The 13,522-nt window shown below is 60.7% G+C and overlaps 1 protein-coding gene across 1 annotated transcript; it reads right to left on the bottom strand.

The window, feature by feature from the left end:
• Nucleotides 1–1,273: 1,273 nt before the first annotated feature.
• Nucleotides 1,274–12,975, bottom strand: FA2H (fatty acid 2-hydroxylase). The gene is made up of 7 exons (XM_069793793.1): nucleotides 12,647–12,975; nucleotides 6,431–6,526; nucleotides 4,602–4,744; nucleotides 4,383–4,489; nucleotides 2,907–3,079; nucleotides 2,172–2,424; nucleotides 1,274–1,487 (listed from the first exon to the last, which is right to left on the bottom strand). The coding sequence occupies exons 1-7, from the start codon at nucleotides 12,911–12,913 to the stop codon at nucleotides 1,408–1,410; spliced, it is 1,119 nt and encodes a 372-aa protein (XP_069649894.1). The 5' UTR covers nucleotides 12,914–12,975; the 3' UTR covers nucleotides 1,274–1,407.
• Between the last annotated feature and the right edge of the window lie 547 nt (nucleotides 12,976–13,522).

The following is a 13,522-nucleotide window of genomic DNA, read 5'->3' as shown; positions in this document are numbered from 1 at the left end:
GCGGCAAGGCTTGTCAGGGCACTGTAACACTCTTGGCATCAGCTCTGTGCCCTACTGAGCTTCCCACACCGGGCAGCGGGACCTTCCAGAGCACACGCATCCCACATGAGGGATGCTGGTTCTTTAGGACCTTCCGTTCCCCTTCCATTCCCTGCAGCCTCAGGACCCCCAGCATCAAAGGAAGCAGGCTGTGGACACCAGTGCTGGAAACAGCGCTTGACCTCTGCTGGGAGCACAGGAAGCTTTGTGGGTGGCTTCGTCAGAAGGCCAGGCTAATTTTGGGAAGAACGGATGGCACGTAATGCTATTGCCCAACTTCGGAGAAGCAAGCAGCAGCTTGAGCCAGCTTCTGCTTACCAAGAACCCAAGGTCATGCAGGTTTGCTGCAGTTCCCCCCTGCAAAGACCATTTCCCTCGCCACCACCGTGGTTGACAGCACGGCTTTCATCAGCATAAGGAGCCGAGAAAGGCGGCCACAAGGTACCGCAGCACCAAGGGCCGTCAGCGCCTGGGAATGGATGCACCAAGGGTGGGAGGACGTGGGAGCAGCCCTGAGGGATACATTTGCACATACGTGCAGCCAGACCCTTTTTAAAAGGCTTTATTTTTCAAAATATACAGTTTATTTACAATTGTAGTGTCTACAGTTTTACATATAACTTTATTCCAAACCTTTAAATATCTGCAGTAAACATTAGGAAAAAAAATAAATCACAGGATCAGCAAAAAAAAGGCATCTCATAGTGATTCTCTTCACTGGAGTTTGAGTTTCAAGTAGCCAATGTCTACAAAAAACACAAACTTGATAAATTTGGCAGAGAGATATGGGTGCACTGGTTAGAAAAAGGCAAAATCCAGACCTGGGGGATCCTCACCCCAAGGCCCACAGGCCAAGAAAACCCTGTGCTGAGATTGGGCCAGGAGAAGGACCTGGGATACAGAAGCCCCTCTGCACAAGTTAGGTGATGGGGTTAACCGCAGCATGTTGGATGCCCTGGGGAGGTGGCACCCTGGGAGGGCCAGGGGCTTGTGAGCAAGGGGGGGCTCTGGCAAGGTGCCAGGACGGAGGAGGCAGGGCGGCATCAGGCACTTCATGACTCAGGCAGCAGACCTGCCGGTGCATCCGTGGCCTGGAGCAGGAGGGCAGGGAGGAAGGGGCAGGAGGCCCCCAGGGAGCCCTGCAACCTCCTCCTCCCCTTTCCCCCCATCCTCGCCCCCCTGTCCCCCTTGGCAGTGCCACAGCTGGACCACAGTGCACCATGGGGATGCTCCGGTGTGGGGCCACCACTGTGGCACAGCCCCCAGGGAAGGGGGCAGGGGCCAGCCAGCCTTGCCGAAGGCTGGGGAGGGATGCCAGCCCCAGCCCAGGAGGGACGGAGCAGGCAGCTGGGCGCCATGCTGTGGCCGTCAATCCTCTTTCTCGAAGGTCTCCTCGGGGATGAGCGTCCGGAAGGGGCGATCCCAGAAGCGGGTGCTGATGCCGAAGCCTGTGGGCAGGGGAGAGAGACCGGTCAGCCCGTGGTGCTGCTGTCACCGGGATGCTGCTGGGGACAGGTCACAGCTTGCTCTATATTAACTGGTGAGGGAGGAGCGCCCGTGTTTCAGGGAGGGAGGAAGGCAAGGCGAGGGCAAGGAGGAAGAGCGGAGGGAGCAGAAGGAGCTGGCTGGGCCATGTCACCAGCGCCATGGATGATAGCTTATCTGGACGGGGCGTTTTCTCCTAGGAAACCGGCCAAAGGGCAGGTTGAGCAAGCACTGGGCTGGGGAAGGTGCGGGGCAGATGCAGGGAAGCCCGGGGCCTCACCCTGTGCCCGCCAACGCCTCCCGGCAGGACGAGATGCTGCCCCGGGCAAGGATGGGTACCCACATCCCGGTGCCGCGGGAACTCTGCCTCCACCCCAGCATTCCCGGGAGGCATTGGTGCCTGCTGGCGAGACAGGCTGCTGCCTTCACCGCCATGCCAGCTCCCCATCCTCAATCTGGGGGCCGAGAAACATGCCCCATGGAGCTGCAGCACCTCATACGCCACTTCCCCAGCAGTGCGTTGCTTGGGTTTCCCCATCCCAAATCCCAAACACCAAATATTTCAGAGCATCAGCTGCACACATGCAGGCAGGCTGGGCTCCTGCAGCCCTCATCCCCACCAGCACGCGCTGGGAACACAGTGCTACCTGATTTTTGGTGTTCAAAGTGGTGCTTGACGTGATAAGCCTTCAGGCCGTACAGGTAGGTGCCTTTTTTTGGCGAGCCATAGTGGAGGTAATAGTGCATCATGTCATAGATGACGTAGCCGCAGAGCCCCCCGACGAACACTGAGAGGCCCAGCACTTCGGGCAGCAGGAGCCGCAGGACGCCATAGAAGAAGCCAATCACCAGCGAGGCCGGCACGGGAGGGAAGACCAGGCGGGAGCTGTCGAAGGGAGACTGGAAGTAGAGAAGGACAGTGAGACAGCTGGCTCCTAGCTCACCCCACATCCCCCAGCGCATCCCTGCCAAGCACTGGGCATGCCCATTTGGGAAAAGCCAACACCAAAGCAGCCCCCAGAAACCCTCCCCGAAAAGATGTACCCAGTGGCGAGAGCAGCTCCTCGCCCACACCGAGGTGGCCAGGCAGCCGGTGGCTTTGGCTGGCAGGTCCCCGAGCTCCACCAGGACGTTTCCTCCAGTGAAGCTAGAGGGAGCCCATGGCGTTTTTGGTCTTCCCCCTAGCCCAACTGGAGCTTGCAAATCTAACTCCAGCTCCTTTGAGCCCGTCTTGCAGCCCTCACCAGTATTAGGTAAGGGCCCCGCTTGCGGCAAAGATGCCACGAGTCACGTCAAACACGCACAAACAGGCTCCACCTGAGCAAAGGCCACCGTTCCCACGGCCCGGCGGGGCGCCGGTGGAGGCGTAAGCTGCGACTCACCTTGTGATGCTGCCCATGCAGCAAGAAATGAAGGGTGATGAGATAGTAGTTACTAGCAGGTGGCTTCATGTGGAAGACAAAGCGATGGATGAGGTACTCTAGCAGGGACCACAGGAACATCCCCAGGAGGAAGATGAAGGGGAAGTAGTATTTGTGGACAGGGATGGAGTACTCTACACAACGAGACGTGCAGCAGTCAGCGGGGCAGGTGTCGTGCAGGCGTTCTTATCCATCGCCATCCTCCCATCGGCATCAGGGTGAAGCTCGGCTCTCCCTCCCTCTCACCTCTCAGCTGCCTCCTGCCCCAAAGTTCCCCGGGGAGCTACTTTCCCAAGCACTGCTCCAAACCACATTTTCCTTCGATTCCCATTAATTCACACTCCTTATGGAAACAGTCGGCTTCTCCCTGCTGCAAGGAGCTGATGAGGGGGGTCCCCTGCATCCCAGATGCCAATGGGGGCTTGGATGTGCACTCCAGGGACAGGCCTGCCCTTACAAAGCTGCTTCGCCCACCAGAACAAGGCAGGAAGGACCTTGTCTGTGCAGGCAGCACTCGTGACAGTTAAACAGTGTTGCTGGTATTGTTGGGCTTTTTTTGTTTTGGGGGAAAAAGAATAGGTTTGTTGGGCACTTTCCCCCGCAGAGCATTTTTCAGCCACCTCCTCCTTTTGGGGCTGGCTGCCAGCCCTGTGTCCTCACTAGCAGAATTCAGATCACCCCCCAAACCTGTTCATTTTGGGGAAAAAAAAAAACCAACACCAAAAAAACAACCCCTTAGCAGCAAGGTGCCAAATGCCACAAGGAGCAAGGGGGGGTGCTGGTGCAGTGGATGCTCCACCCCGCAGCCAGGCACAGCTGGCACCGGGTGGCACCTTGCAAAAAAAATAGGGAGCCCAGAAAAAAAAAAAAAAAAAAAAAAAAAGCACAACAAAGACGACAGCCTGCCCTGGCCACACTTGTTATTCCCGGGGGAGCAGACAGTGGGAGATTCAAGGCCAGGCGCTTCGGGCAAACAAGCCCCGCACTGTGCGATGCCGGCAGCACTGAGAGCTGGGTTTGTTTGCCCGCCACACCGGCATTCAGCCATGGCCCGGGGTGGGTGTCAGCGGGGGGTGGCACGCACCCCAGCGCCAGCGGGGCTTGGTTTTGGGGATGGAAGGAAGGGAGGCAAGAGGGAGTGGACTGCAGCCCGGGCCAGCGGGCTCCATGCCTCCATCGATCCCCTTGGAGGCACTGAATCGTGTGGGCGAGCTCAGGCTTGAAAGCAGTGCAGGTGGCTTCATGCAGGGGACATGCTGGTGGCCGCGGGGACAGGGGCTCACCCACTGCTCTTTCATGCGGCTCGTGGTGAGCATGCACAGAAGAAGGGATGGAGAAGGGATGCAGAGGTCTCACCCCCAGCCCATGGCTGTCCTACCCCTGGACCTGGAGGGGGGGCAGTGAGCTGAGCCCAAAGGCTTTGCTGCCCGCTCATACCTGTGGTGAAGGAGGAGAAGAGCCTGGTGTTGCCCTGGGCGAGGGAGGTGTAGCTGACCCAGCTGAGATAGAGCACCACGGGAGCCCACACCATGAACACCACGTACCTACGGCATAGAGGGAGATGTCAGAGGGAGCACCCCGCGGGGTGGCTAGCCGTCCCCCCCCTCCCCGCCAGAGGCACCAGCTGGGGCACGGTGCAGACCCCTGGGGGCTCACCATGCCGTCTTGGAGAGGGACTCGAGGAAATCCGAGTGGAAGAGGCGGATGGGCCGATCCACAGGCTGGTGCACCCACTCGTCATACTTCTCCCCCAGGTAGCCCACCTGCCACAGCAAGGGCTTCTGCCAGTCCACCAGGTCCTGGGGGAGCAGACAGCAGTTGTACCCCCACGGGACCCACACAGCGCCCCGGTACCAGGCACAAAGCTGCGCCGCAGCTGCGGGATTTTGGGCTGCAAACCCCTTCCCATGCCCCACGAGCAGCATGGGAAGCATTTTTGCTCCAAGCAGCCCTGAGCTCCCCACAAGCACCAGTGCAGGGCAGACAAGCAGAGCCAGACACACGTCAGCCCCATCTACCCAAAAACGCGGGGCTGAGCTCACCCCTGTGCCACCGGGTACCTGCCAGCAGTTCAAGGTGAAGGTGGCTGTACCCGGACCTGGCTCAGCATCAGGCCCTGATAACCGAGGCTCTTTCCCCCACCCCGGCAGCTGCCAAGATTAGATAGCAAGCAGCAATACTCCCCGTGCGCTAGCTGTGCCAGCAAGCTGTCGATAGGACACGGAGCCCATCCCCATGGCATTGCCCCAGCCAAAGGCTTTTCTCCTTGCTGAGAGGACGCATGGGACAGCCACAGCCCTTCAAGCGCTCCAGCAGCAAGGAGCAAAGCAGAAAGGGATGTGGAGCAGGGATACAGGATGGGAACGCAAATGCCAGTCGCTGCGCAGGCACACGGCTGCATTCAGATGGCTGCAAGAGCAAAAAGGGACCCGTGTGGGTGCACATGTCTGCATGGGACAAAAATAGACAGATCCAACTGGCAGCACTGCCTCTGCTGCTGCTCAGAATCCCCAGACGCGTCTTCTGCTGGCCTGGCCAGATAAGGTGGTTTCTCGGTCCCACCTCTGCCCCAGGACAGATGCCGTACTCGCCCAGCCAAGCCCCAGGCCTGGCAGCTCTCCATCAGCTGTCCTGTGCTGCACAGCGCCAGCACGGCAACCCAGCACCCTGGGGAGCTGAGGTGGCCGTGGGCTTTTTTGGGGCTCTGCTGCAGGCAGGGATGGATGTGATCACCCAGGAGGGGAAACAACTCCAGCCTGCAGCAGGTGAGTGGGACAGGGATGGAGACACCCTCCGTTGGGGAGGTACGGGAAAAGTTAGAGCAAAAAGGTCACTTTGGGATGGCAGATTTGCTTTTAACAGCGGTCAGCAGCGAAATATTAAGGTGGGGGGGTGAAGGGTGTTCTCTTGCTCAAAAAAAAAAAAAAAAAAATCCTTTTGCAAGATAAAAGCACGCTCACAAGCCAGGGCTGTGCAAGGCACGGCAAACAGATGGTGCTGCAAATGGCAGGGACGTCCAAAGGCACCTGGGGGACAAATCCCCACTCCTGTGGTGTGCTCAGAAAGGAGCTGGCAGGGCAGGGAGCACCCCGCGCACATGGGGATCACCCTTCCCCGAGCCAGGGTATCCCTTAGTGCTCATTACCAGTGTTCAGTCAAGAGGAAAAAATGAAAAAAATAAAGCAAGTCAGGTGTGGCTTGGCAGCACGTCCCACTTGAACGGCATAGCCGCTGTCAGAGAAAGCCATCTCCACCCACGTCGATGCCGCAGGAGCCTCCCAGCGCGGCCACGCCTAGGCAATAAAGCATAAGCGATGCCGTCTACTCCTGGAGAAGGGACAGGAGCAGCCAGATCAGCTCCCTCCTGGCATCCCTCCCATCCCAGTAGTCAGCAGAAAGCCAGCGCTCACGTGGGGAAGAGGAGACCTGGTCTCTCCCAGGAGTGCTCCAGCAAACAGCGTGCCGGAGAAATCCCCAGCTCTTACCTTCTCCACATCCACCGTTCTACAGCGGGGATCCATCTGCTTTGGGGTCTGGGCTGCAGCATCCACTGCCTTCTCATCCACCGGCTCGGGGTGGCTCTGAAAAGAGAAGGAAAACCCTACGATGAGGCACCAGTGTGGACGTGGTTGGGGACGGTGGTGGCCGTGCCATCCAGGGGCACGGGCAGAGCAAGCTCACGCCCGCCTGCTAAATAAATAAGGGAAAAAATCTGGTGAATTTAAGTCAGTCAGTTCCTGCAGAGCAGGTTCCTGAGGGATACGGCTGCCAGCGAGCTGCACTGCCCTTCGAACCCTGCACCGAGCATCGCGCGCCCAGGTCTTTTTGGAAATCTCCCCAAGCCTGGTTTTCAGACCACCCCACCACGCTGCCAGGAGGGCACTGGGTGTCAGCGCTTTGGTGTTGCAAAGCAGACGCTCCCGGGCCCTTGGCCATCGTTCCCCCTTGCAAATGGGCAGTGCCATAGCGCAGCTCACCTTCCTGCAGGCCAATGGCCCATTGAGCACCAACCTGAGTCAGTGCCGCTGCCAGCAAAGCGAGGGGCATCACCGGGTTGGTGCTCACAATGCCAGCACCAGGCTCCCTCCTCCCCACCCCGCTGCTCTCCACCAGAAGCCCAGCTCAGCATTTTGGTCCCCGAGGAAGCCAGGCTGCCGGAGCGAGCGGCACAGCCGGTGCCACCACCCTGGCTCCAGGCACGGGGTGGGGGGGGGGAGAAATGCAGCGGGAGGGTGAAAAAGGTAAAGTGCCCTTTGCATGGTGGCACTTGGGCTGGGCACCTTCGCCACAGGCTATGCAAGATGTGGTGGGGGTTTGGTTTTGGCTAGAGAGGGCACGCCAAGGCCCGGGGGACGCGCTGGTGCGGCGGCGGCAGGATGAAGCCCAGGCTGCGGTCCTGCTGCCAGGGCTGGCTGAGAAACAGGAGAAACCTGCCTTGTCTGATGCTTGGAAGCAAACCCAGCGCCGGCTGCCAGCGCCGGCCTCCTCGTGGCCCTGCCAGCTCCGGCACCGGCCCTGCCGCCAGCAAGGGGCTTGGTGAGGCCGCAGTGTGCCTGTGCAAGCCCCCAGCCGGCCAAGCCCCCCGGCAGCAGTGACACCAGCCCGCCAGCTCCCCAGGCAGGACGTGCCAAACATGCCTTTTCTCCTGTTTCATCAGAGTTACCCATTAACCCGGCAGCAGGGTACGGTGCAGTCTGGCAGCCCCAGCACAGCAATATCTGCTGGGGTTTCCAGCTGTGCCACTTGCAGCAAGGAAGGGTTTTCTTCCGGCAGCTGTGGTGCAAGCAAGGCTCCCCGACGGATGCTCTCCCTGCTGCTCCGAGAGGGATGCGATTCCCTTGAGGGACATGAGGTCATCACATCCCTGTTGGGAATAAACCCCCCTCCAGCAGCCGCAGGAGGACTGGTGTCACCTTGCCGGGGTGGACAGGACTTTACTCTGTGCCACGCTGGTGACGGCGAGGCAGGGTCCGGGCGCTGTTTGCCGACAGCAGGCACTCCTTGCTGGCCAGGCTCCCACCCCCTTTCCTGGGCTAGCCAGATTTGAAGCCTCATCCCACCAGTACAGGAGTTGTGCTACCCAGGCCCAAGGCAGCCCCTCACCCCGGGGCAGCAGGCAGGGCAGGACAGGGGATATTTCCAGGCTGGACTTGAGCAGGCATCAATTCTACTGCAGGCAGAGTGCCGGCGTGAGCTGATGCTGTGGACCACCACATCTCCCTCTGTGAGAGTCCCCACTGCTCTTTCCAGCTTTGCACACTCCATCCTTCAGCCAGACAACCCGAAACCCCAGGAGAGGTGGGATGCCTTGAAATCCAGCCAAGGGTGGTCAAGTTACAGTTTTGCCTCTTCCCTGCAGGTGCTTTGGAAGAAAATTTGGCTTTAAGACATAGAGACAGTTTCTCCATCCCCCAAGAAATGAGCCTGTGCTCTCCACCTCAAGGCTTGCACCGCAGCCTCACTGGCAGCAGGAAGGATGCTTAAGAAAGCCAGGCTGACGAAACACTCCGGCACATCTCCTCCCCTTTCCGAAACGTCCACATGCCTCCAACTCCCCTGCCCACAGACACCCGAGCATCATGTTGCGGCCAGAGGCTTCCCCATCCTCCCAGGTCAGGGAGGTGAATGGGAGGCTCGGACCCTGCCTCACTAGCGGCACCCAGCCTGGGGAGGACGGGTGCCACCAGTGACATGCCCTGCGTGCTACGGCAGCTCCCTGCCAGAGCCCAGCCTTGCCTGAGTCACCTCCTCCTCCTCGGCCAGGGAGCAGAAGGAAAGTTCTCCTCTTGTTCACCAAAAGAACCAGCAGCCGTGGTGCAACTGGGGTGCAAGCCATGCCTGCGTGCCCTGGCTCGCTCCCCGGAATGGTGGCACGCTCCTGCCTGCCCTAAGCGTGCAGGGGCCCCTGTGGGGACGGAGCCCCACTGGCACCTGGACCAGCGCTGGGGCTTCTGCCCATCCTCCTCCTCCTCAAAAAAAAAGGTGGGTTCGAAGGAGGCTGAAGGGGTCTTTGTGAACACTGGGCTCTGCCTGTCACCCATGGGTGATGCTGATGCATCCGAGTCATCCCCGGGCAAACAGGTCCTGCCAGGAAAGATGTGCAAGAGGCCTGATGTAACAAAAGGAAAGTTAACACCTATGAAGCGCCACCTTCCCCTGCCGCAGCCCCGGTGAGTGGCAGCACTGGTAAGGTGCCGGCTCTCCTGCTAGGAGGTAATGGGGCCAAACACACAGGGCATGGCACAATGTGGTGACTGGGTGACCCGGCATCCACCTCCAAGCATCGCGCTGCCCTATGCAGGTCAGGCAGGGCTGTGGGGAGCTCGGCGCCAGTCCTGTGCCAGCTACGCCGCCCCAGTGCTGCCCTGCATCAGGGCTCGGGGTGTTAAAAGAAAAACAAAATCCAGCTGCCATGCGAGCAGGTACAGATAGGAGGGATGATCCATCGTGAGGTCTGATGTGCCTAGGACGCAGGCAAGAGGAGAAGCTGGAAACCTACCCCTGGCCCAAACAGGGCAATGCTGCCCACAGACAGCTGCTCTGCCAGCAGCCCGGACCCAGTTTTTCCACCCGCGCCCATTTGCCCAGTGAGTCAAAGCCCACAGGAACCCTGCCATGCCTCTGCATCACTCTGGAGCTTCCAGCACCTTCACCGAGCTCCTAAACGGCTCGATTTGCTGATGTCTGCATGGGACAAACTGCATTGGCAATGCAGGTTCAGGCACATAGCATGAGGACACCCTACGAGGCACAGGGAGCCCAAGCGAGGTCCCCACCCACGGTGGCATGGTACCAGCATCATCATCCCACCAGCATGGTGGTCCCTGGGCAGCAGCTGGCAGAGCTCCCCGAGGCTGCATCTCAGCCCATTAAACACAGGGTGCAGCAGGACTATTAAAAGGAGGTTGAATTTAACTTGTTTTAATGATAAGAATAAAAAAAAGCCACTTCTTGTTACAACACCTCCGAAGAACATGCAAGCGCCTACGTCCAAGTGAGCTCTGGCTGGGACGGAGAACCAGGGCAAGCCCCACATGTGGCCATGCGGGCGAGAAGAAGGGAAGGACACCAGCTCCAAGAGGGAGGGGGGATTTACCGTGACTCACAGCCATGTCACGCACCCCAAAGAGGCTGTGATGAAAGTCTCTCATTGCTTAAATTGGAGGGGTAATTAGATGATCCAGTTTCCCTCTAGCAAGGCTGTTAAAATCCACTGTCTAGTTAGGGTAATTATCGCTTCTCACTTTGATCTCCCCTATGCATTCTGTTTGCATAGATAAAAAGTTTGGGGGTTAATTTGTCCTTAGCCAAATTGGGCTGGGTGATGCAGAAGTGGGACCTGTGGCCGAAGGATGGAGCTGAGCTCCTGAGAGCTGCAGGAAGGGGCGCGGAGAGGCGTGCCAGCAGGATGAAGGCTGGCTCTCATCTTCCTCTTCACCCCTTCCTTCATTAACACACTTTTTTCCCCTTTTCCAAAACCCTCGAAGTCCCTGGGTGTAAGCAGGAGGGATGCTGGATGCCTGCAGGACTACCAGCTCCCGTGTCCCGCAGCACGGGGATGGTGCAGCCCCAGGACCTCCAGCGGGTGAGGAGAGGCACCAGCAAAGCCGTGGGGGTCCAGAGCCAGACCGGAGCCATGCAACGCCTCCTTTGAAGAGCTGCTTGGGGTACTGTTGCCCAAAAGCAACCAAAGCAAGAACCCAAGTGCCACTGAGAGCATCAACTCCCCCCATCTTCCTCCAACAGGGATTTTTGGAGTAGCAAGCCCAGCAGAGGAGCTCACATATCAAGTGCATGCCAGACACAGCACGGCCAGCCTTGCCATGCAGCAGGCAGCTTTTTTCCCCTCCCCACCATGTTACAACGTGGGATGGGTTATCTAGTGCCAGGTACCATCTGATCTCCTTGCGCCCCGGCATTATCACGCCGTGTATTTGCATTAGGATGGTGGCAATTCCCCTTGGCGCACGGGGCTGCGGTGCAAGAACTTGTTTGTCCGGTACCTTCCTTCGCCCCAACCCGTCGGGCTCGTCACGCCTGGGAGGAGGCGGCGGCAACGAATGTCCCAACAGAGGAGGTGCCATCGCTGGGATCCAGGGAAAGAGCAGGCGTTGCACCCAGGCCGAACAAAGCCCCGTCTGTGGCACTGCTGCCGATCAGGGCTGAGGCCACGCTGCGGGGAGGAGAATCCGCAAGTGCAAACAACCAGCCTGGAGGGACCGACCGGTCATCAACCTTGCCGGGATGTCCGGAGGGGAAAGCGGCTACTGGGATAGCAAAGGGGGCTGGGCTGGCCCCACTGCTCGGGCATCCTGCCTGCAGCATGCCGGTGAGGGCCGGTAATCGGGGCGGCAGTGGCCGGTGCCACGCTGACTCCTGGAAATTCACCTGGCGGTGGCTGCGCTTCCCTGGGCACTTTCCCTTCCGCCTAGGCAGCGGCTGAGTGCAGGGCTGGCACGGTGAGGACGGCGCTGAGTCACGGCCATCCTTGCCCCACACCTGGACAAGTTAGGGAAGTGGTTGGGCTCCTCTCCCCAGCAGTGGACACTCATCTCCAGCAAGCCCCAGTGTCCAGCACCCTGGTCCCTGGCCGAGCACCAACAGTGCCAGGAAGGGTGCCCTGTCCCATTGCCCACCGTGTGCCACATGGCCCTGCTAAAACCAACACCAAGCTGCGTGTCCCCATCTCCCACACCCCTCCGAAGACCCCAACACCTCCGCGCCGTGCTGGCATGCCAGGGTGATCCATCAGCCCTGCCTCTTAGCATAGCCAGGGGGGGATGGGACCATGGGGTGGGACCCCAGGCTCTGTGCTGAGGAGCCTGGACCCTATGCGCCTGGTTATCCTCTGCACCTCATGCCCCACAGACCCCAGCCCCATAGATGCTGACAGCCCCACAGACCTCCTCAGAGCCACCGAGGCCCATGAACCCAAGACCTTTCCTTTCCATGCCGTACACCTCAGGCCTCCCCCATGCAGGACCCCGGGAACCTCAAATAACCCCTGCCCCATGCACCCCTCATGCCCCGTATGCCCCAGACCCTCCACAGCTGGGACGTCAAGTGTCTGTCTGAGCGTGCAGCTCAGACCCAATACGCACCACGTCCCATACGGCCCAGGCCTGGACCTGGGTGCCCTATACACCCTATACACTACATGCATCCCAAAGACTCCATGCCCCATACACCCCAGACTCTATAGAGCCTCTGTGTGCCCTGTACAACTTGGACCCTGAGGAGTCCAGATCTGGGGTGCCCTATAGACCCCATATGACTCAAACCCTGTGCTGCCCAGGCCCAGGGTGCCCTGTAAACCCCATGTAGACACCGAACGGCTCAGACCCTGCACAGCCCGGGTATGGGGTGCCCTACAGACCCTGTATGGCTCAGGCTTTGCACAGCCTGGACCCGGGGTGCCCTGTAGATCCCATATGGCTCAGACCCTGTGCAGTCCAGACCCGGGGTGCCCTATAGACCTTGTACAGCTCAGACCCCATGCACCCTGGACTTGGGGTGCTTTATAGACCCCACACTGCTCAGATCCCGCACAGTCCGGACTTGGGTCATCCTATGGATTCTGTACATCCCGGACCCGGGTCAGCCTATGGAGCCCATACATCCCGGGCTTGGGTCACCCTATGGAGCCCATACATCCCGGACCCGCGGCAGCCCCGCAGAGCCCGGAGCAGCCGGCACGGTACCTGCTCCTCGCCGGGCTCCATCTCTCCCACGTAGTACTGCTCCAGCCAGCGGCGGGCGTTGGCCGAGTGCCGGTGGGGCGGCCCGTCCAGCGCGGCGCTCACGTCGGTACCGGCCCGCCGCCGCAGCAGCTGCTCCCCCCCCGGGTGCAGCCGCACGAAGCCGCTCAGGTCGTAGAGGCGGCGGCGGCAGCGGACCAGGCAGGCGCCCTCCGCGCACCGCGCCCGCACCTCGGCGGCGCTGAAGGAGCGCGGCGCCGCCGCCGCCATCGCCCCCCGCTGCCGGTCCCGCTGCCGGTCCCGCTGCCCGCGCCGCCGCGCTCTGCCCACACCTGCTCATCTGCATACATGCATATGCCGACCGGTCACGCCCCTCTCGCCGCCGCGCCGCGCCCCCCTCGTCGCCCGTTGGGCCGGGGAGCGGCGGGGGGCGGGGCTTGGGAGGGGAGGCTCCGCCCCCGCGGCAGGTGCCCTCGCTTCGGCGGGGGGGGGGCGGACGGGGGCACCCGGGGGCGGGTGATGGGGAGAGCGGACTGGGCAGACGGGGGGGGGGGGGCAACTGGGTACCCCCGGGGAGAATGAGGGACCCTGGGCACACTCTGGGGGGGGGGGAATGGGGATTATGGGCAACCCCGGGTGGGTTACGGGGGGGCACTGAGGCGCCCCGGGGCGGGGGGGGAAGAGGAGTGTGGGTGTCCCCGTGGGGGAACGGGGGGTGCAGGGGCATCCCGGGGGAGGGGGGCGATTGGGGAGGTATGGGGGCACCCCGGGGTGGGAGCTGGGGCGGCATAGTGCAACCCCAGGGAGATATGGGGGGGGCACCCCCGGAGGCATCACCCTTCCCAGGGTGCCACCCCCCCCAGCTCCGCGGTGGCCAAG

This window comes from Haliaeetus albicilla, chromosome 10, assembly GCF_947461875.1.
Source record: "Haliaeetus albicilla chromosome 10, bHalAlb1.1, whole genome shotgun sequence".
Lineage (NCBI taxonomy): Eukaryota > Metazoa > Chordata > Aves > Accipitriformes > Accipitridae > Haliaeetus > Haliaeetus albicilla.
The sequence above is the reverse complement of the archived record's forward strand: the minus strand, read 5'-3'. Positions and strand labels throughout refer to the sequence as shown.

Coding starts and splice junctions, on each gene's coding strand:
- FA2H (XM_069793793.1), bottom strand. CDS start 12,913: ATGGCGGCGGCGGCGCCGCGCTCCTTCAGCGCCGCCGAGGTGCGGGCG. Junction 4,745..6,430: donor GAACGGTGGATGTGGAGAAG/GTAAGAGCTGGG, acceptor CTGCTCCCCCAG/GACCTGGTGGACTGGCAGAA. Junction 4,490..4,601: donor TCCCTCTCCAAGACGGCATG/GTGAGCCCCCAG, acceptor TCTATGCCGTAG/GTACGTGGTGTTCATGGTGT.